The sequence below is a fragment of the Mauremys mutica genome, chromosome 9 (assembly GCF_020497125.1).
Source record: "Mauremys mutica isolate MM-2020 ecotype Southern chromosome 9, ASM2049712v1, whole genome shotgun sequence".
Taxonomy (NCBI): domain Eukaryota; kingdom Metazoa; phylum Chordata; order Testudines; family Geoemydidae; genus Mauremys; species Mauremys mutica.
The window spans coordinates 99,591,275-99,614,529 of NC_059080.1; the positions used below are offsets into that span (position 1 = coordinate 99,591,275).

The 23,255-nt window shown below is 45.5% G+C and overlaps 1 protein-coding gene across 3 annotated transcripts in view; it reads left to right on the forward strand.

Annotated features, from left to right (window-relative positions):
• The window catches only part of IQCG (IQ motif containing G), a 38,145-nt gene that overhangs the window by 4,913 nt on the left and 9,977 nt on the right, over positions 1 to 23,255 (forward strand). For 2 of the 3 annotated variants that reach the window (XM_045029144.1, XR_006581981.1), the window contains exons 2-8: positions 4,881 to 5,028; positions 7,758 to 8,005; positions 9,547 to 9,675; positions 10,238 to 10,319; positions 18,013 to 18,174; positions 18,762 to 18,836; positions 21,221 to 21,376. In XM_045029144.1, coding sequence (XP_044885079.1) covers positions 4,888 to 5,028; positions 7,758 to 8,005; positions 9,547 to 9,675; positions 10,238 to 10,319; positions 18,013 to 18,174; positions 18,762 to 18,836; positions 21,221 to 21,376 — 993 coding nt within the window. In that variant the 5' untranslated portion in view covers positions 4,881 to 4,887. The remainder of the gene's footprint in view (positions 1 to 4,880; positions 5,029 to 7,757; positions 8,006 to 9,546; positions 9,676 to 10,237; positions 10,320 to 18,012; positions 18,175 to 18,761; positions 18,837 to 21,220; positions 21,377 to 23,255) is intronic. The other variant, XM_045029146.1, reaches the window with a different exon arrangement.

Consider the following 23,255-nt stretch of genomic DNA (forward strand, 5'->3'; position numbering starts at 1 on the left):
AGCTGTTTCCCCATTTGTGGATTTGGAACTGCAAGAAAAAATGAGGGAAGGAGAAACCCACTCATTATGACCAATGAAATTTCTGAATTTCTTTATGAAAAATGGGACCAGCTTTGCAAAGTCTATACAGACAGCTCAGAAGATGACAGCCCGAGTAGAGTGGGAACAGCTTTCTGTGTTCCTAGTTTTGGAATCCAGAAACCTAAAACACCGTCGAATTGTGTGACTATACTGATGTGTGAACTACTAGGGATAATGTTGGCACTAACCTGGGTAAAAGATGTGCGACTGACCTGCACTTGCACCTGTCTGCCATTATGACAATCAGAATAGGAAAAGCCGAAATGACATAAGTGAAATAGTGTTCCTAACTACAGAACTAATGCAAGCAGGTATCTGTGTAACAATAGCATGGATTCTGGTATATATCACAATATCTGGACATGAGAGGGCTGACAAAGCAGCAAAACAAGCTCTGGAAAAAATGAGGAGATGGATATTAAGATACCTTTAAATAGACAACAATTCAAAAGTAGGGTAACAAAGGAGCATGCGAAGGAATGGCAAGAACTATGGACTAAGAGGGGAAAAAAGGACTAAGGTTTTAGGATGTATGCTCAAGAATTGAAGATAATACCATGCTCCACAGTCATGTTAGAAAAAATGAAGTAGTCATTTTTAAAGGGTTAACAGGTCCCTGTGCCTTAAATAATAAGTTAACCGTATTAAAAAGAAAGAAAGATGGGCTGTGTAATGTGTGCAAAGCCAAAGAAATTGTTGGTGATGTTCTATGGCAGTGGTCTCCAACCTTTTTACACACAAGATCACTTTTTGAATTTAAGTGCAACCCAGGATCTACTCTGCCCCTTTCCCGAAGCCCCGCCCTGCTCACTCCATCTCCCCCTCCCTCTGTCACTCAGTCTCTCCCCCCTGCACTGGGTTGGGGCAGGGAGTTGGGGTTCGGCCCGGGAAGGGGTGCAGGCTCTGGGCCGGGGCCGAGGAGTTTGGAGTGTGAGATGGGGCTCTGGGCTGAGCCTGGGGCAGGGGGTTGGGATACAGGAGGGGGCATGGGGTGCTGGTTCTGGGAGGGGGCTTAGGGCTGGGGGTTAGGGTGGGGGCTCCTGCTGGGTGGCACTTATCTCAAGTGACTCCTAGTCAGTGGCACAGCAGGGCTAAGGCAGGCTCCCTGGCTTCCCCGGCCCACGCCACACCTGGAAGCGACCAACATGCATGTTCCTGCAGCCCCTGAGGGTGGGGGGCACATGGCTCCATGTGCTGCTCCTGCCTGCAACTCAAGCACAGGGCCGACGAGAGGGTGCCGGGTGGAGCCGGTACAAATTACCAGGGCCTGGCGGTCCGGAAGGGGGCCTGGGGCCTGGCTTCATCGGCCCTGTGTGGCCAGTCTGCCCTTGCTGGGGGCGGGGAGGTGAAGGCGAAATTTTTTTTTCCACCGGGGCCCAAACCTGCTCTTGGTGGCCCTGCTCAAGTGCCACCCCTGCAGCTCCCATTGACCACAGTTCCCCGTTCCCAGCAATAGGAGCTCCGGGGGCAGTGCTTGCAGGCAGGAGCAGCGCATGGAGACCACTGCCCCACCCCTTCAGGTCCTCAGGAGCATGCTGGCCGCTTCCCGGAGCGGCACATGGCCAGGGCAGGCAGGGAGCCTGCCTCAGCCCCGCTACGCTGCCAGACTTTTGGTGGCTAGAGATCGCGACCGACTGACCAGTCGATCGCGATCTATGGGATGGTGACCACTGTTCTATGGCATTGTGGAAAATATTCTACGGAAGGTTTCTGGATGAAAAATTGAGTCAACCCAGAATCAAAGATTTTTCCCTACAGGGACTAGTGAGAGTGTCAGAGAAATGCAATAGTGCAAAAAAGCCTTGCGGTAGAAGGATATTTAAAAAACCAAAACTTGGCTAAAAATGAATGAAGAAGGTGGTAGCCAGAGCATCGTATGAGGAGGCTGCTGTGTCAAAACAGTAACAAAGACAAAGTGCAGGGTGGTACTCTGTAGGAGCAGGACTGCAAGTAAGAGCTTCCTGGCAGCAGGGGTTACTGACAGGGGAAATGGGTTGGCTTCCCAGGTCCTCTCAGAAAGGAGAAGGGCTGGTACTTCTCTTTGACTTCCCAAAGGCCTAGGACTCTGGTTTTTGTGGGCTGTGGAAGCAAAGTGACTTTTTGTTTGGATTCCTTTAGCTCCCCTCTCCCCTGCAATGGGCCTTGAACAGCACAGCTGGAGGCCTGTGCCCTGGTGTGAGTGCCCACCCCTCTCCCCAAGGGGGTGCTAGAAGGGTATCGCCTACTACAAGTGTATTACCAGGAGCATGGTAAGATATGAGAGAGAATTGTTGTTTCACTCTTCTCGGCATTGGTAAGGATTCAGCTAGAGCAGCATGTCCAGTTCTGGGCACCACACTTTAGGAAAGATGTGGACAAACTGGAGAGAGCCAGAGGAGAGCAACAAAAATGCTTAAAAGTTTAGAAAACCTGACCTATGCAGAAAGGTTTAAAAACCTGGATGTTTAGCCTTAAGGAAAGATGACCAAAGGGGGACCTGATAACAATCTTCAGCTAAGTTAGGAGCTGTTATAAAGAGAACTGTGATCAATTGTTCTCCATGTCCACTGAAGATAAGACAAGAAATAATCTGCTTAATGAGCAGCAAGGATATTTAGGTTAGATATTAGGAACAACTTTCTAACTCTAAAGGAAGTTAAGCTCTGGAATAGGCTTCCAAGGAAGGTCATGGAATCCCCATCATTGGAGATTTTTAAGAACATGTTGGACAAACACCTGTCAAGGATGGTCTAGATACAGTTGGTCCTGTGTCAATACAGGGAGATGGACTAGATCAGTGGTCCTCAACCTTTTTCGTCTGGCAGATGCCAGACAAAGGACCGTGGCAGCGGGCGAGCATCTGCCAAAATGCCACCGAAATTCGGTGACATTTCGGCGGCGACGCCTCTGGATGACACTGCTTGTCGGCAGCAAGCGGCGTCATCACCGAAATGCCGCCCATTTTCGGTGGCATTTCGGCGGATGCTCGTCCGCTGGCCAGTACGCGAGGACCAGATTTAAATGTTTGAAGGGCTGGATGCAGCCCCCGGGCCGTAGTTTGCCCACCCCTGTTCTATAGAGTCAAACTGAAGCTGCCATCAGTGGCTAGTTAAGCCTCCTGGAAAGGATTAATATTTTCAAGGAATATACTCCATGAAACAGAATGTCAAGAAACAGACAAATTAAAAAATAGAGGGTCCTTTTACTGCACCCCACCTCTTGTGAAGCTAGAAACCTGGTAGACCTGAGCTAACAAATTCAGCCTATTTGAAACTAATTTCACATTCTAATATTAAATGATTACAGTTTCTTCAAGTCAGGAAGTTGCTGAAGAAAGTAACTCACTGTAACTCCAGTGCCGATATAGAGTATGGCTTAATCTAAACCTCTTTAGTATTCATAGAGCATAACAGTGCCTCAACCCTGATAATCATGGATCTCATCCATTTCCAGAGTGTGCTTGCAGACCGGGACTGTAATGTTTTGCAGACCTCAAGTGTTTGTTCAAGAGATTTTAAACATGGCCCAAGTCCAACAGTAGACAGATAAGGACCAGTGAAGACTTCTATTATTAGACTTTACTGTAATACCCAGAAGGCCCAATCAGAATCAGGGTCCTATTGTGCTAGATTGCTGTACAAACACAATCTCTTTTGTGTGGGTGCATGCGTGTGTGCACATGTGGTGGGGTTTTTTTTTGTTTGGTGGGAAGGAGGGTTGTAACATGGACCAGAAGCTGCTATTCAAATACCAAATAATTCTGGAAACTTATTAAGCAAAAATTAAAAAATTGCATAAGATCTTGACTGGCATTTGTTCCTTTTTCTTTAAAAATAACCTGCACAAATTGATAGTTTAAATTGTATGAGGATCTCAGCACATTATTTTGCCTTTTAAAAAACCCACAGGCTACAAAAAGCTAAATCTAAGACACATTCCTTCTAAGTTTTGTTGTTAAAGGGGATAGTATGATTAAAAATCCCATGTATGTACAATAAAAATGTCTTTAACTATGTTACAGTTTAGATGACAAACTGAAAAACTCTAACATACTTTTCCCACTATTTATGATGATGTTTACTTATGCATTTTGCTCAGCTTGGACAAAGAAAATAGACTGGTCAATTTCCATTTAGCTTCAGCGTGGTCTAATGCTATGGTGTTTGATTTGCAAAGGTGGCATGGGAATGCTTATTTGTATATAAACATACTTTTTCCATTTGAATTGAAATAAACTTGTTCAAGATTTAAAAAATAGGAGGCGAAGGTTAATTTCCTCAGTCCCTACGTAGGCTCTTGCCTGATTTTCAAAAAGTGCTGAGCTCCCAACAGCTCGTATTGAGGCCAATGGGATGATCAAAAAATATTCAAGGTAATCATGAGGAACAGTTTAAAGCATAAGTTGGCAAAAGTGCAGCCTATGGAGTTCAACATAGCTAGCAGGCACCTTCATTTTCAATATGGATGGGGAGTCTACAAATCTCAGCACTGGATGCTCCAATTTGAGCTGGAAGGGCCAGGCCACTTGACCCAATTTGGAGCATTGCTCCCTAGGATTCAGGCTGCCCAAACATATCTAAGATGAGCGAGGCTGTGAAACTATTTTGTTAATGTGAGTTAAGGCTCCCACTATGTTCAAATGCAGCCGTTAGGGGAGCATGATTTCTGGGGTAATGGGTGCAGGACAGGTTATAAAAAAAACTGGAAAAGAGATAAAAGGCTGCAGATGTAAGGCTATTTCAGTATCTAGTGTTACTTAAACTGTTATTACTAACTCCACGCTGTCTCTCATTGTTGCATGCTGTGCTTGTTCCTCTTAGCAAGAACATGGCAAATAAAAAGATGGAAATATTCTCCCCTCTGGAAGCTGTGCAAATCTGTGCTGTGCTGGAGGACTGTCTTGATCAGCTTGCTATTCTTGGATATATTATGCCAGTTTCCTATGAGGGCAGGACAGACATCAGCAATGTAGGTGCCTCTGTTTTTTAAATTCTTTTATTTTCCTCCCTGTCTTTCCTTCTTTTGACTCCTTTTAAAAATAAATGTTGATATATTTTCATTGTAAAGTGCCCCACAGCCCGTGAGAGAAGGAACATTCTGTTTGCCAGAAGCTGGGAACGGGCGACAGGGAATGGATCACTTGATGATTACCTGTTCTGTTCATTCTCTGTGAAGCACCTGGCATTGGCCACTGTCAGAAGACAGGATACTGGGCTAGATGGACCTTTGGTCTGACCCGGTATGGCCATTCTTATTATAAATGCATCATCTTGCTGTTCAGCTGGAGACTGATTTTAATACTTATATTGCAGTATAAGTATTAAATACTTAAATCCAGAGGCCCTAATAAGGATTTGGGTCCCATTCAAGTAGGCACTGCACAAACATAAACAAAGACATGATTCCTTTGCCGAAGAACTTACAGTCTAAGATAACAGTCAAAATGCAAAGGAGTAGGGAAAGGAAAACGATCAAACATAGCTAAGTTGTATATACATATATGCAGTCTCCTTTTAAAAAGTAAATAAGAATAGGATTTTCAAAAACACTCAGTACTGGTGTAATTCTGCTCCCATAGAAGTCACTCATGAAACTCCCATTGACTTCAGGGGGAACAGAGTTGGGCCAACACTGAACATTTTTGAAAATTCCACCCTAAATCTATAACTAACCAACCTAGACCAACTAACCTCAGCCTAGAGTCATTACCTGGCTGATTTCATATTAGGCATCACAGCATGAGTGGGTCTTGAGGGGAGATTTGAAGGAGAGGGCAGCTCGGAGGGGTGTTCCATGTATTAGAGGCAGCCTACTGGAAGTGCGGAGATGTTTTTGGAGAGGAAGCAGTTGCAGGTGATGGTAGAGTGGCAAATGAGGTGACAGGACCCAGGAGTGGGCCTAACCATCTTGAGAGGCAAATAGGTTTGATCTCTGTTATCACCTCAAGAATCTTAACTTTTACCTAAGGCAGCAGCCAATTTCCAGGCTGAGCAGTTATCAAACTTTTCCTTATGAGTAAGGAACTGGAAATAATTGAAGCATCATGACTGGGGTGGCATAAACTACTGGAACTTGGCTTATCTGGTCTAATGCTGCTTCATTTTATTCTACTCACCATGCCTAAAGTATCAGCAGAGAAAGGAAGAGGAAGAGTAAAGTAAAAGTTAATTTTGTGCCAGTCCTTTGTCTCTTATCTGTTTTCAAGAACAAGAAGTCTATTATACAGTGACCGAGAATACTCAGAATCTGAAGTGTGTACGGGATTCAGAGCCTGACTAATGCTTAAGCCATACAGTAGAGGGCACTCCTTCCCTGAAATGAGATCTATGGACTAGTTCCACCTGCTCCCAGATATGAATTATCATTCACTGACTAGCATGTGGAAAGCTTCTGATGTATTAGCATTGAACACCCACAGAGAAAACACATTCCTAAGGATTCTAGGGGGTGTTCTCCTCCTGACACACACGTTCAGTTTGTGATAGTGTCAATGAAAGTCATGCCCAATATAGAGAACAGCTATCTGCTAACTCCATTGCTCTGTCATTTTGCCACCGCATGCCATCCCCTATTTTTCAATTGTAAATTGTCAGTTTCATTTCAAGGCACCCTATCTTCTGCGTAGCATTTAGCATGCTGTTGGAGCTGTAGAAGTCAGTCATAGTTATGACATTTTATATAACATTAATCACAGTGTCAGCTGATAATTCATTAACTTTCTCAATGACTAGGGCGCACTGCCCCATTTCATGTGCCCCCCCAGAGGAATGGAGTGTTTCCATTTGCTGAATTTAGTGCAATTGCCTCCTACACTGTGCCGCAAAAAATAAATTGCTAGCTGACTGAACAAAGGCATCTCATGCAATTTACAAACTCTCCAACCTTTGGTAATTGACCTATCCTAGGGATTTTAAGGTACCTATTAAAGTGCCTGTAGATACTACATTACATTAAAACAGTTTCTTTGCCAAGCTCAGGTTTTTCTGAAGTTCAGTCATTTAAGAGATTGAAATTCAAGCTATTTTAATATTGTTCATTTAAAGTAGTTTTTTCATTTGCACCTGTCTGTATACATTTAGTGTATTTAATGTATATACTTATTCACACAATGACACATACACGCAGTACATCTGGGGCAGATCCTCAGCTGGTTAACTCTCCTAACTCAATGGAGCTATAATAATTTCCATCAGTGGAGGATGTCTAGCTTTTGTTTTCCAACTCACACCTTAGACTGCCCTAAAATATCCAATATGTTTCCATATAGCTTGTTACGAAGGGAGCGGCCAATATTCTGAATTTCCCCTCCTGATTTGTGTTGTATTTCCTCCACCACACAAAACAGCGGAACAAACACATTCACCCAGCACTTACACTTCTGTTGAGAAGGCAGCACAACACACAGTGATTGCTATGGAAATAAGGCAGGCAGACAAGCTCTAGGTGATGCTGGTGGCAATTAAATGAGAACTAGCCGATAAGGTGACCCTTTCTGTCTCCTCAGTCTTCATGTTGGTCCTTGTCCTGCACAAGCCTTTGCACATGCCTAATTTTACACACTTTGAATAGTCCCATTGACCTCAATGGGCCTATGCCCCTGTGCATAAAACTTTTTCCTCTTCTGTTACATAACATTGCAGAGTTTTTCATTTCTCTTCTGTCCCTTATGCACGTAAATCTCTTTTGTTCCATTGTAGATTGATGCCCAAGAAATTAGTGAAATCGTCAAGAGCCAGAAGGACTTGGGGGTTAAGTTTGAACAGCTCATGTCAGCAAGGTCAGAGAACAGGCCAACAGTTCCCTCCGAGTCACTGAAGTTCACAGAACTGGGGCAGCAGCTGCAGGAGACGAGTGGAGATCTAAAAAGGGCCAATCATCTTTTTAGTAGGGCTGCAAAACAGAGTGCTGTGTCCTCCGATAACCTCAGAAAAGTTCAAGCTGATAGGTGAGTGATCAGAGAGGACTGACTTTTAGTGGTGCCAGATGACAGACCTGACGACTATGAAGCCCTTCATTTATCTCCAGAACAGATAGCAGCGGTATATGTTTCCCTCCTCCTTGCTAATGTACTTCAACCCTGGGGGAGGGATAGCTCAGTGGTTTGAGCATTAGCCTGCTAAACCCAGGGTTATGAGTTCAATCCTTGAGGAGGCCACTTAGGGATCTGGGGCAAAAATTGGTCCTGCTAGTGAAGGTCCTGCTTGAAAGGTCCCTTCCAGTTCTAGGAGATTGGTATATCTCCAATTATTACCTTTTATATTACCTGGCGGGAATAGGGAGTTTAGTCTTCAAGACCCATTCAAGACTCTGGCTTCTGCTTAGACTGACACAACAAGGAGGCCATTTACTGTGGTTTGGGAACTAGGATACCTGTCCATTAGGAAATGGACTGACACTACCAACTAATTTCTCAAAGGTTTGCAAAGTATGGCCTAGTGTTAATGACTTTTGGTCACTTTAATAGAATCCAGACAGATGACATCACAATAATTCATCCCTGGAGCCATCCAGTACTGGTGTGTTAATGTTTGGGATCACAATTTCTCTAGCAAATATTAGTTTATTAGTGAAATTAGTTAAACAGGCTGAGCATTGTCTCTTGAGCTCAGTCAATTAGTGTTTCATAGGATGCCACTGTAGCACTGTTACTGCTGTGCACTCCATCCTGCTTTACAGAACAGCTAATGAACACCACGGCCAAGATTTTTTTTTAAAAAGGGAACATGATGTTAGCCCATATTTAGGCTCCTAATTAGATGGCTTGATTTGAAAGAGTGCTGATCACATAGCAGTTCATTGATTTAAGGTGATTTGTGTGTCTAACGTTAGGCACATGTATTAGAAAATCTTGGCCTGTATAATTAAGCAGCAAAATCAAATGAAGGAGTTCAAGGAAATTCAGTGCAAAAAAAATTCCCAAATGAATGCAGAATTGCCACTGAGAATGTAATCACATATGCACCAGGAAATTCTACATGCTGGTAAATTGTGAGCTTTTCAGGGCAGGGACCATGTTTGTGTAAGTGCCTGTACAGCACTTAACACAATGGGTTTCCATCTTGAGTAGGGCCTCTTGGTGCTACTGTAATATAAATGTTAAATGATAACTCAGCCACACTGGACGGTCTTAAGGCATAAACATAACCCCTCCACCATACTACAAAATACTCCAGATGCACAAGTGGGAGTTATAGTGGGAAACATAACTCTGTCTACACCAGAGGTTTTGACGGCGTGGGTAAGGGGAGTGATTTTTTCACACCCCTAGTTATTATAGCTATGCCAGCAAAACTGTGTAGTGTAGACGAAAAGCCTTGGGTTTGGTGTAAGAACCTGAAGAGAAGAAAAGCAGGACATTACATTACTGTAACTTTTTTTAGCAGTGAACAATAACGGGGCCTGTATGTTTGAGCCAGGCATTGAATTGCCAGAAAATAACATCTTTGTCTAAGTTGCTGTTGTGTTCCTCCCTGTTCGTGTTGGCAGGCAGTATGCGAGCGATGTGATTGCAGAAACTCTGCAGGAAATGCAGACTTCAGGAACGTTTCAGAGCCTGCTGCAAGCTGTGCAGAGAGAGAAGGAGAGGAAGTCTAACTTCCACACCACCATCATCAGGTTAGGGTTGTGTTAGGCATTTTCCCAGGGTCAATCACCACTGCTCCTGAATAGTAAAGAAGCTGTCCCCAAATAGTAGGATTCCTTCCTCTACTCTCTCAACCAAATAAATCAAGTCTTTGTGGAGTCTATACAGGCTTCTGTTGGAAGAATTCTGCATTTTTTGCTTCATACTCCCAATCAGTCCTGCCTGTCTGGCTCAGCAGTTGTACATGAACCATACATCACTGCACTGTGGCTTTATTTACCATGTCATCTGTGCTCCAATGACATCCCAGTTTATGACTTTCAGATACATAGCCTCCCTGAAGCTTAAAGTGGACAAAAATTGCCTGTTTGCTAACCAGCCAAGGAAAGGTGGCTCACCCTGTGGTACTGCAGAGTCCTGGGGAGCTTTCCAACCTACAAGCTCTCAGCGAAAGCAGGAGGAGCAGGGCTGTGTTTTGTAAGGTGCAACCCTGCATCAGAAGGGAGGAAGTCCCCTTCCTGCGGAAAGCTAACCCTACTCTCTCGTGCTGTATTCAAGGAATGTAGGTTTTTTCCATTTTGCTTTTTCCTCTAGGGAGGAGGAAGGAAGGAAGGAGATAAAGTCCCTCCAGAAATGGCTGCAAGATGTCAAGAAAGAAAAGGAATTAGAACTTCAGGTGAGAATATTTGAGATGGGCAGCATGCTAGAGAGGAAATGTGTTACTGAGCATGCCCAGACTGGGACCTCTCCTTCCTAGGGTGGTTCACAGTCTCTGATGACAGGGTGTGAGCACACAAGTAACACTCTCTCATTTTGGGGCAGGCGGGGAAAAACAGACACAAAACAAGAGCAAGTGTAGCTACATCACCAGTGTTCTGGGTGGTGAATGATTGTTAATTACTGTTAAAGCACCGATCAGTGCTGTACAGCTATAATAGTCTTTTCATCAGGGAGCTTACAATCTAAAAGACACAGATCAGACAGTGGGAAACCCAGAGGATGGTGTTAATTGGGATGGGGATGGCATAATACCACAGGGATTAGCATTTGAAGGCCTAGTGGAATAAATAGGTTCTAAGGAAGGTGTTAATGGAGATGGTGGGGACATAATGTTCTCTGATAAAGGGTTGATCCAGGCATAAGGGAGAAAGCATGAAGAACAGAGAGTGATGCTGCTGCACACTGATGGAGTGAGGGGTGTGCGAAAAGAAACCAGCAGAGATAGAGGCAGAGCCAGGCAGGGCCTTGAAGCCAAGGACAAGACTCTGACACTTGATTCAGTAGGTGAGAAGGAGGCAGGAGAAGATCTGTATAAAGGAGTGATCTGGTTGACTGGCAAATGAGGGTCATTTTTTCTACAGTATTCTCGATGGACTAGAGGTGAGCGAGATGGAAAACAGGGAGTCCAGAGGGGAGGATTTAGCAGTAGTTGAGCCAAGAGATTACTTGGGCATGGAAAAACATTTCAAGTTGAAGGCACATTGAGGAAGGCCTACTTTTTATAAAAGCTGAAGAGGAAGCAGCAGCAGGACTTGGTGGAAGCCTAGATGCGCCTGGAAGAGCAAGAGCCACTGAAAAATGCCCCTATGGTTGCAAGTCTGACAAGGATCATATTGGCATTGGAGAAGAGAAGAGAAGGTTTGGGAGGAAAGATGAGGAGCTCAGATATAACTGTGTATAGTTTGAGGAAACAGCAGAATCTCCAAACGTGATATCAATGAGACAGGAAGAAATGTTGAAGTGGAAAGTAGATTTGAGAGTCGTCAGCATAGAGGTGCTAGAAGAGACAACTGGGGGTAGATGAAATAAATTGGGGTAAGTGTAGGAGGAAGAAAAGGAGGAGACAAAAAGAACCCAGGTGAACCTTGCAGAAAGGAGGAACCACTGAAGGCAATATTGAAGGAACAAATGGTTACAAGATAGGTAGTGAACCAAGGAAGGACAGACACAGGAGCTCAAAGGTTTTCCAAGAGAAATGGAGAGTGAGGATTGCTTTTCTAGAGGATTTCAGTGTCTTCAGTTTGGCACTGCATCTAAAGGAATCTGAGGTCAGAGACTGGTCTGCAAAAGGGAGATGTGTGACTTAATAGATATTTCTTTTCTGCTGCTGAAACTGGACTCAAGCCTATATTCAGGCCCTAAGGGGGAAAATGGAACAGTTTAAAAGTCTGTTGACCTCTGTTTGGCAGTTAGAAGAAATAAATTAGTTATTTCATTTGGCCTCAAGTAGTGTGGCAGTTACTTGAGGATTATATTTTGTCCATTTCTTAGTGCACGTTGTCTCTGCCCGTTCAGATTCAGGTCACCCATAGGGTAATGCTGGGAAGCTCTCCATGCACTGTACCCACATAAGGAGCAGAGCTGGTGCCAAAGTCAGTGCTGTAGAAGCCCAACAGTGTTTGTATGCCCAACTTACACATGCTTTTCTGTTTTAAGGTAGTTTCCACAACTCTTCCCAGTACTAGGAAACGTGCCTCACCCGCTGGAGCTTTCTTTGGCCTCAGCCTTAAACTTTTTTGCGTTTGCTGTAGGTGATGATTCTCTGGTTTTCAGCCTTTACCTTCTGATCTTTTCGTACCTTTCTTCCGTCTTTGCAATCAGCCTCACAGAGTGTGGCCTGCAGTCGTTTTCCTTCCAGCTTAAACTCCTCTTCCTGAGTTTCCCTATAGCTTGATCCTTGATAACAAATCAAGAGGAAGTTACTTTCAAATCCTGTTTTCTTCCCATTGCTAAAAAATAACCTGCTCCGATGAGGTCTCCCTGGGAGAATGATTTCTGTTCATTCCATTGAAGAATTTCTGATAGGCAGCTTTACTGAGACTTTCATGATTTGGCACATTGCCAACTAGTTTACAAAAGGAAAAAAAGCATGTTGATTATGGAGCCTTTTGAGCAGCAACAACAGAGGGAGGTAGGGACTAAAGCCCCCATGGCAGTCTCCAGTCTTTGGACTGAGCGTGAAAGAGAAAACAAAACCAAGAAGGTATAAGTAATGGATTCAGTAAACAAAAATTCCCTGTTCTGGGTTTGTTCCTTGTATGTTCTTGTTCTGAGCTGCATTTGTTCTTAACAAGACACTAACTAATAACTCACAGGGCTATTCCGCTGTTTTTCTCTTCTCATTCTCTGTAATGAGTCTCAAATACTCTTCCCTCCTGATTCTGTCCTTTTGGCAAACGTTGATTCCTCATTCACCTGTATTTCTAATAGAGCTGAAATTAACAAGGCTCGTTTTGTTCTTTCCCTTCTCTTTGTGCACCAGCATCATTAATCACTTTAGTTCAGCTCTAGGAGTAAGATTTATTCATTTAGCTAGAGCTGCTGCAGTGGTCACTTATTTTTTGTAGCATTTTCCTTTTACTTTGTCATTGATGAAGTGGTGATATTCTATACAGATTATGATTATTAACTATTGAATGCCAAAACCTGTGCTAATGTAACCGTAAGGTTGCACTGTCAGTATCAAAAAGTCAGGCAATGAAAACGTTTAGGTCCAGCTGCACTCTTTACACATCCTGTAGATTTTACGGTATACATTTTGGAGCAATAAATATTATAGTAGGCTACATACCTTTAGCAGAAAACCAAGAATATAACGTGGTGTGTGCAGGAGAGTAGGTTATACGCACACCAAGTTAACATTTAGATTGGATACTTAGCTTTTATTCATTCTTTTCTGTAGAGGTTCTTATACTATGCTCATCACCGTAATATTAATGCACTACTAGAAGGTGCTCAGAGTAGCAAGACCAACATTTGTCACGTTTGTTCTCTCATCCTCTTGCAGGGAAGAGAAATGTGTGCTGTGTAGTATTTTGTTTTACAACCCCCGCCCCCATGCGTTTCCTGTAGAGCAGCCAGGTCATAGAAACTTGCCTTGAACTTGAAGTGGAAGGTGGTGAGGTTTGTGATGGTCCTTAGTTCTTATGGGAGTTCATGCCACAATCTTGGTCTGTCCCCTGAGAAAGCTGTTCTGCAACTCCTCATTCCTTGCAGTTATAGCCTTAGTGTTACATTAACTGTCCCTTGGATTTAATTTCCTAATGCTTTTTAAAAAGGGAAAGAAACAATCCAGACTGACGTGTCTTACAGACTTCACAAGCTCTGCTGGCTTTGCTTTAGGAGTTTGCAGTTTCCTTAAAACAAGTATGCATTTAAAGAATGGCACACGCAAGCACATTCTTTCTCTACCCGAGTATACACCTGTATAGAGTTAAGGACATTTCCTACTATGCATGCTCAGCATGGGCCCGATCCAGAGCTCATTTAAGTCAATGGACAGGCTATTATTGACTTTGTTGGGCTCTGGATGAAGCCCGAGGCCATTTTCACAGGGCTCTCTCTTTGGCAAATCAAAAAAAGTTTCTTTCAAGCCATAGAATGGGCCTAATCTTCAAGGAAAGCTGGAGCCATGGCACGTTTCAAACTTCAGCCCTTTTTGGTGTTGTCCTGTTCTATAAAAGGGTAGTTAGAATGTGTCTATAATTACAGTGGGGCCAAGTATATGCTTTGTACGAGCCACTCTGGAGATCCTGGGGCTGGGAGAGCAGGGGATTGCAGGTTGGGATAGAGGGGTATTGGCAGAGCTCTGTATGTGCCGAGCCCAGGGCTGGGAAAGCACAGGGCTGTGGATCAGGACTAGGAGAAGGGTGGTTGTGGCTTATTTGTTTATTAGGAGCCTTTGCGGTGCTAGAAGCTGGGAATGGGCAACAGGAGATGATCATTTGATTCCCTGTTTTGTTCATTCCCACCGGGGCACCTGGCACTGGCCACTGTCGGAAGACAAGACACCGGGCTAGATGGACCTTTGGTCTGGCCCAGTATGGCCACTCTTACGTCATATGAGTCAAAACTGACACCTTGAATTAACATAAGGCCTTAAAATGGTTTGGGGCTTGCTTACCATAGTGACCCCCTGTCTGTGTGTGACCCTGCTGCAGTTGCTATCAGTGGAAGGGTTTGAGCTGGGCCTCCATTCGAAATTTTTTAGGGGTCCACAAAAGGAAACAAGGTTGAAAACCACTGATAATGCAGCCCTGTGACAAGCTCCCCTTTCTGTCTGCTGGAAGCACAACAACCCCCCACCTCCTGCATTGTTTCACGGAAGAAAATACAAGCCATTACCAGATAACCTTGGTATATTATGGAGCATAAATAGGTCATGTCTCTGCTTGTTATAAAATCACTTGTCTCAAGTCATATGACAATTTGGGCTGTAAAACGATCTTCAGGCTGAGAAACCATAAAACAATTGTGGCTGCATGACTTTAACACACACACAAACCTCATCCAAGGGCCCTAATGGTCCTGAGCCTTATAACATAGTTTGCTTTCCCTGACTATATCTGAGGGGATAGCGAGTGTGTGTGTGCACGTGCGCGGAGGAAGGATTTTCCCTTTGAATGTTCCAAACTCTTCTGAAAAGGAACTCTTTTCAAATGACTCATGGCCTTTAAACACAGTGCTATGGAGCAGGCTTTTTCCTGTGGGATCTTTCCATGTTTATGCAGTTAAGGAATATGATGGTGCGTGAGTGACAAGATATGAGCCTTTCTGTGGGCTTCAAATCACTTAAATAATAGCAGCACTTCGGTGTTTCATCTTCAGCCACAAGCTTCAGCTGATGAATGTTGAACCCATTCTAACATGACAGCAAGCAAACAGGAAGCATCTGATTGAGTAATCAAAGGCACGGGGCACAAGAAGTAAAACCAGATGCATTAAGCTCAGTCTTACGTAACTGCAGACTAGTCTGCTATGACCTTTAGATTCTTAGCACGTGTTGTGCTTTTCATATTAAAGAGAATTCTCCTTTAGTTATGATCCTGCATTTCTAATCTTCATCTGTTACCCCGAGAAACCAAGTAAAACTAAAAAGCCCAATCCTAAACTGAATCATTCTTCAATTCCCCAGTGCGTTCAAACATCTTGAAACACACTCAGCCACAGCCATCAGCTCAGTCCCTTTCAACTCCGGAGTCCCTTCTGCCAGGGGAGCACGCTCAGACCCAACTTGCATCTGGAAATCTCAGCTCTCCATTGTAGTGAGAGTGAGCAGGGAAGGGTGACAGCACATAGCCAGCTACTTTCCCTCAGCACTCCTTACTCACTCAGAGCATATGCTTTTGCAACAAAATGTAGAGTGTCCACCCTGATAAGATTTCCAAGAAGTAGTGGCACATATGAACAGAGCAAGGGTCAATTTTCACCTATTCTTAAATTTGCTTTGCAATTGTTTAGTTTCTCTGGTTACACAAAAGCTTCCATGCAAGGAGCCCAACATGCTGTGCAAGCTAAAGAATTAAACCTTAGCTCCCTCACAACCAAGATGTCATTTTTTTTATAGATGGGGAAACAGAGGCCCAGAGGTTGTGACTTGTCCAAGCTCACACAGGGGTCTGTGGCAGAGCCAGATATAGACCCCAGTTCAGGAAACTACTTAAGCATATGCCTAATGTGAAGCCATTGAAATCAATGGAACTACTGAAAGTTATGCAAGTGCTTAAATACCTTCCTGAATCAGGGCTCTAGAGGCCAGGTGTCCTGGTGACCTGTCTGTCACTGCAACCTCTAGATACAGAGGCGGCTCTAGCAATTGCACCTCCCCAAGCAGGGCGGCATGCCGCGGGGGGCGCTCTGGCAGTCACCAGTCCCGCGGCTCCGATGGACCTCCTGCAGACGTGCCTGCGGAGGGTCCACTGGTCCCGCGGCTCCGGTGGAGCATCCGCAGGCATGTCTGTGGGAGGTTCACCCAAGCCGCGGGACCAGCGGACCCTCCACAGGCATGCCTGCGGCAGGTCCACCGGAGCCGCCAGATGACCGGACCCTCCACAGGCACGCCTGCGGGAGGTCCACCGGAGCCGCCTGCCGCCCCAAGCGCGCACTTGGCGCGCTGGGGTCTAGAGCCGGCCCTGTCTAGATAGATAATCACGCCTTCCCTCTTCGTTTGCTGCCTTCTATACAGTTGGTTAAAAATTAAGTTTCTCTTTGAAGCTCATGTTGAACTTGGACAACACTCTGGGGGAACATAAGAACGGCCATACTGGGTCAGACCAAAGGTCCATATCCAGCCCAGTATCCTGTCTGCCGACAGTGGCCAATGCCATGTGCCCCAGAGGGAGAGAATCTAACAGGCAATGATCAAGTGATCTCTCTCCTGCCATCCATCTCCACCCTCTGACAAACAGAGGCTAGGGACACCATTCCTTACCCATCCTGGCTAATAGCCATTAATGGACTTAACACCTCCATGAATTTATCCAGTTCTTTTTTAAACCCTGTTATAGTCCTAGCCTTCACAATCTCCTCAGGCAGGGAGTTCCACAGGTTGACTGTGCGCTGTGTGAAGAAGAACTTCCTTTTATTTGTTTTAAACCTGCTGCCCATTAATTTCATTTGGTGGCCCCTCGTTCTTATATTATGGGAACAAATATGGTGTCAGTACAGGGCAGAATTAAGGTTGGGTACCTTAGGTGTGAATTTCCATCCCCTAGCGTATTCTGATTGCTGTTAAGTGGGTTTGGCAAAACGCATTTTGTCTATTTCTTTTTTTTTAATTTCAATAGATATTGATATTTATTTTTAAACCCTTTTTTAATGTTTACAATTTCGGTGTTCAGAGCTGTGGGAAATTATGGGGATGGTCAGACAACAATTATTTAATTTCAGTAAATGTTGAGATTCCAAAAGCCAAATCATATAACCATTCAAAAACAAATTGTCAATGTCACATGCAGAATATACAGTGTAAATATCTTTATATCAAACTCGACTTTCTCCAGAAGTATTTCTGTATTTTACCCTATACACATATTTTTCATCTGTGTTTGTGTACAGTGAAATCAACATTTACTGCAATTTATTCATAAAAATCCAGCCCTTTCAAGCGTACTTTTAAGTAAGGAAGTACTTTAATTCTTTCACTTCCTAGACTGCAATGCTTGCTTGGAGGATAATTACACCCTCACTGTGATGTATTTTACTCAGTGCCGTAACCCTATCGTGATGTAGCTTCTGGCTGGGAGCTCTGCTGAGGCCAGTGGCATTATGATCAGAAGGTGACACTCTGACGCATGGGGGAGGAGGGAGGATGAAGTAACATGGAGGCTACCAGGGTTGAACACGGCCCTACGGAGTGTGGAGAGCAAACTCCTTCTCAGCCTCTCCTCTCTTCCATCTCCCAGAGTCAATAAATCAGCGCCAGCCCCCTGCCTTGATGAGGGGGAGAAGCCCCCAGCCCTATGATTTTTAAACATGTGAGGTGGGACACAGGTGAGTTTGCCTGGAGTAGTGGGCACAAGAAATTGAGAGGTGACTTGCATTTTGAAGCTCGCTTTTATGCCCCCCATATGCTCCTGCCTATTCCTCAGAACCGGAATGAGATGATTGCATACCTCAAAGACCAGCTTCAAGAGATGAAGGCCAAGACAGACATGGAGAGCCGCTATGTGAAGAAAGACACAGAGCTCCAGGTCTACCAGACCCAGAAAAAGTGCAGCAATGCAGAGAGTGACCTGTTCAATGAAATTGAGGTAAGCACGTCTTTAGGCCTGTTTGTAAACCAGCACGCCAAGCGCGTGCCTGGGGTGGCAAGCCACTGGGGGCGCTCTGCCAGTCGCTGCGAGGGCGGCAGGCAGGCTGCCTTCGGCGGCTTGCCTGCGGAGGATCCGCTGGTCCCGCGGCTTCGGCGGACCTCCTGCAGGCGACCCTCCGCAGGAATGCCGCTGAAGGCAGCCTGCCTGCTGTGCTTGGGGCGGCAAAATGCCTAGAGCCACCCGTTTGTAAAGTATCTCCAGCGAGTAAGGCGAGAGCTGGCTGACTGCAGATTGCATTGCCACCAAACAGCCAACATGTAACTCACCATGCAAAGGGAGGTTTGTTTTACACACAGGTGGCACAAGCTCCTCCGTCTCACCCACCACCCTTTCGTTCCTAGATTTCACTCTCTTACATAGAACAACTGCCTTTTTATTGACACTGCAGAGCAAGAGCACGTCACTTTCAGACGTGCTGTCCATTCATCACTCCGAGCAGTCACACGCCGGCGCGCCTCGTCGCAGTGTATGCATATGTGCGTGCCAAGATAGCCTCTGACCTCTTCTGTCTTTATTGATCACAGAAGCTGAGGATCAAAACTGATGAGGAGATTAGAGTCCACGTGGAGATTGAAAATTTCCTCAGGCAACAACAGATGGTGGGTGACTCATGTTTTCAATTAGCACTTAAGGAAGCAACCTATAAAAATCACATCAGCTTATTCCTAGGGTGGCAGTTAGTGTCTTAAGGAAAACAGTTAAAGTCCATCTGTCCCTCAGCCAGCTTCAGGACTGTTGTTGGAATTACCATTTGCCCCCAAAGCATAACACTGGTTACGTGAATTTTGGATTATTTTAAATCTGGATATATTTCCTTCAAATCAAAATTGAGATGGGACAGATTTGTTCATCCAAATGCTGTGGATTCTCCCCCCACCACAAGAAGTTCAGCTCATTAACTTAAAGCCCAAAGTACATTCATTGCAAACAGGTCAGACTTCCAGCAGCATCGGGAGCTGGCATTAATACGTGCAATATAACTACAGCTTCACAGGCCCAGGAGCTGCACCTGTAAACTAGGACACCGGTGGCAAGGAAAGACACTATAGAAGTCATCAATCAGTTTTTGCTTTATCCTAGCCTGTCTGCTCAGGAGGAAATCCAGCGGGGTAGGATAAATACCGATTCACAACTCTTTTGATAGACTCAGGTTGCAATCAATCCATAATGTCTGTTATATATATTCAGGTTGCCCATGATCCACAATGTCTGTTGTATTAGTTTAAATGGAAGAAAGGACCCAAAGAGTCAAAGGTGTTAACATGACCCTGAAACGGTTCAACATTAAACAGCATTGGACAAGGTTCAGGGTTTGCTCTATAGAGACTTCAGCCTGCTTAGTACCATGGCAAACATACCATAAAAAATCCTTTATAACCTTTTATTAAAGATACAGAAAAAGGAGGCGAAGCAGGTAAAGCTTTTGAAATGTAAGATATGAAGTAAGGTTTTAATTTTAACATCCCTTGTTCCCTTCCCTTAAGCTGTAGAGAGTCTTTAGAAGAAGAAAACCCATGTCTGATGGTCTCTAAGGTGGTGTTAAAGATGGTAATAATTGTCCTTTTTGGAGAAGAGAGAGACATTAGTTGAGATGAGCTGGAGCTGTCCCTGCTGTTGTTAAAGTCTGATCCCATTGCCTTGAAGGCAAAACAAGAAACACAAGCAAAAGGGAAAAGAGACAATGCAGTGTCTGTCTCTGGAGTTGACTTTCACTTGCAACCTCACAGCTGGACAAACACAGGCCCAGCACATGGTCTTATCAGCCATTCTGAGAGCTGGAAAACTTGTACCAGCATCAGCCTGTTGAGGGCATTGCTTTTAGCTCCCTTTCTGGTCACAGGATTACAGCAGTGTTGCAAAATATGCAGTCTTGGCCAGCTAAGCCAGACTCTTATTCGGCAAAAGGAGAGGAACAGGAAAGAAAGAAGGTAAGGAAGGAAAAAAGAGAGAGAGAGAATGTGTGTGTGAGAGACCGTCTCACATCCCAGGTTGTGTTCTGGGATTTAGCCAGAGCCAGTGAACATGACAGTGTCATCAGGGTTCCTGTCTCTGGCTCAGTCGGGTCAGGACGTCTCTCAGGATTAGGACAACAAAGGTCCAAAGTTGAAGCTCACTCCTTCCCCTTCCCTTGGCTTTCTGTCAGCCAGTGTCCACTTCCTTTATTGCCTTCTTTGATAGGCTTAGGAGCCTGGTGGATTAGGGGGAGCAGATGATGTGATATATCTTGATTTCAGTGAGGCTTTTGACACAGTCCCATGTGACAGTCTCATAAGCAAAACCAGGGAGACGTGGTCTAGATGAAATTACTATAAGGTGGGTGCACAACCTGTTGAAAGACCGTACTCCAAGAGTAGTTATCAATGGTCTGCTGTCCAATGGAGAGGGCGTCTCTAGTGGGGTCCTGCAAGGGTCAGTCCTGAGTCTGGTACTAGGCAATATTTTCCTTAATGACTTGGATAATGGAGTAGAGAGTGTGCTTATAAAATCTGCAATGACACCAGTCTGGGCCGGTCTGTAAACACTTTGGAGGACACGTTTAAAATTCAAAATGACCTTGGAAAACCGGAGAATTGGTCTGAATTCAACAAGATGAAATTTAATAAAGACAAGTGCAGAGTACTTCACTTAGGAAGGAAAAATCAAATGCACCACTACAAAATGGGGAATCACTGTCTAGGTGGCAGTGCTGCTGAAAAGGATCTGGGGGTTATAGTGGGCCACAAACTGAATGAGTCATCAATGTGATGCAGCTGCAAAAAGGGCTAGTATGATTCTGGGGTGTGTTAACAAGAGTGTTTGTAAGACACAGGAGGTAACTGTCCCACTGTACTCGGCACTGGTGAGGTCCCAGCTAGAGGACTGTGACCAGTTCTGGGCACCGCACTTTAGGAAAGATGTGGACAGACTGGAAAGAGTCCAGAGGAGAGCAATGAGTCAGTAGCATTACTAACCCTTCCCGGTGCGTTCTGTCTGCTGTGCTAAGTGTCACAGTATGTCTCCCACACAGAAGTTGGAAGAGAAGCTAGAATATTGGATGGAGAAGTATGAAAAGGACACGGAATCTAAACAGCAAGAACTGAACACTCTAAAAGCATCCAAGGCAAATGATTTAGCAGCACTGCAGGAACTAGCCAAGCAGGTATGAGATCAGCAGTGGACTGAAGGATTCAGTGACCCAGCATTTCATTGCCCAGGCAGCATCCCAAAAGCTGGGCCCTGGGCACTTCCCCACTCTCACTCTTTTCATTCATCCAGAACAAGGGAAGAGAACTACGGGAAAGAAAAGATTGAGTAACCATGGAGCTGTTCAATAGAATAGGCAGGAACAACACAGCAAGTGGTGTCAGGAGGGAGCCACAGGGGGCATGAATCCTCTGTTCTCTGCATGTGACTCTGGTCATTGTTTGTTGTTTTTCCTATGGCCGTTTTGGGCATACGAGTGGCAAGTAATTGAAGGGTTTTTGTGAGGGGCAAGAAAGGACAAACTCCCTTCCCAATGTGTGCCTCACCTTGGCTCACACAAGCTATTGCAGGTCTGGGGGAGAGGGCTCCGTGGAATTAACACGCTTGCTTTCATTGCCAGTGACCGCTGGCTGCTGCGGACTAAGGGCTATCTCCGAGGGCTTGTCGGCTGCCCTGCAGTTCGGGCTGTGGGGGCATGAATAGCAGCTGTGTGTAATTCCCCCCGTGGGCATTAACTAAAAGGTTCCTAGTTCTAATCAGATCAGTAGAAATGACATATTGGAGGTGCGGTAATGATGCTCACTCTGAACCCTGGTAACACCCTGTTAAACAGCAAGCTCGGATGACAATATTCCTGGAGAATCTCTCAACAAAAGCTCACTGTTGTAATGATTGTTCTGTTTCCGATATTTACATGGCAAGGATTTGTAAACATGTAAAAACTTCCTAGAGAAGTAGGGTTTTTTTTTAAAAGGTTCCTAGTTCACATGAACGTAGTCCTGCTGAAGAGGGTTACACTAGCGCACGCTATTTGTCCCCACCAGGGGCGGCTCTACCTTTTTGGCCGCCCCAAGCAGTCATGCGCGGGAGGCGCCCCGGAGCCGCGGGAGCAGCGGACCTCCCGCGGGCATGACTGCGGAGGGTCCGCTGGTCGCGCGGCTCGGCTGGACCTCCCGCAGCTGCGGACGGTACGCAGGTCCGGCGGCTCCGCTTGAGCTGCCGCAGCACGCCTGCGGGAGGTCCAGCCGAGCCACGGGACCAGCGAACCGTCCGCAGTCATGCCTGCGGGAGGTCCACTGGAGCCGCGGGACGAGCGCCCCCTCCGCAGTCATGCCTGCGGCAGGTCCGGTCATCCCGGGGCTCCAGTGGACCTCCCGCAGACATGACTGCGGCAGGTCCGCCGGCCCAGCCTGCCGCCCCCCCGGGAAAGGGCCGCCCCACGCGCGTGCTTGCCGCGCTGGGGTCTGGCGCCGGCCCTGTTCCCCACCCCGGTACTCAGAACTGCGGGGCAGTGGAGACATAACTTCAGTTTACTGAGTTCTAAACGCCTGCTTGTGGAGTTAGGCGACACTCAACTCCTTGCCCTGTCGAGCAACTCATCTTCCATTCTGCCTGTAAAACTTAGGCCAGTTGTGTCATCCCTGCGTCCCAATCATTCTACCACGTCCCCATGTGTTTGGGGTGACTTGCTAGGAACACCTGTTCCCCCAGAAGCCAGACAAGACACGCTTTCTGCAGCATAACATCAGCGGGTTCAATATGTTCAGGCAGTGAAAGGTTTCAGTTAATGGGGCAACTTCCTGCTTTATGATGGGAAACACAGTTATACGCAGCATGTGCACTGCAGGGAAAGGAACCGAGGGAGAAAGACCCATGGCTTGCACATCAGCCCCCATGGAGTAGCTAGGAGGGACAAGCCTTGTTCAGGGAGCTCCAGAATTCAAAGACATCATGATGCCCTCAGTCCATTTCTAAGCGAAGCATGTTCTAGAGCAGGGGTGGGCAAACTTTTTGGGCCGAGGGCCACATCTGGGTGGAGAAATTATATGCAGGGC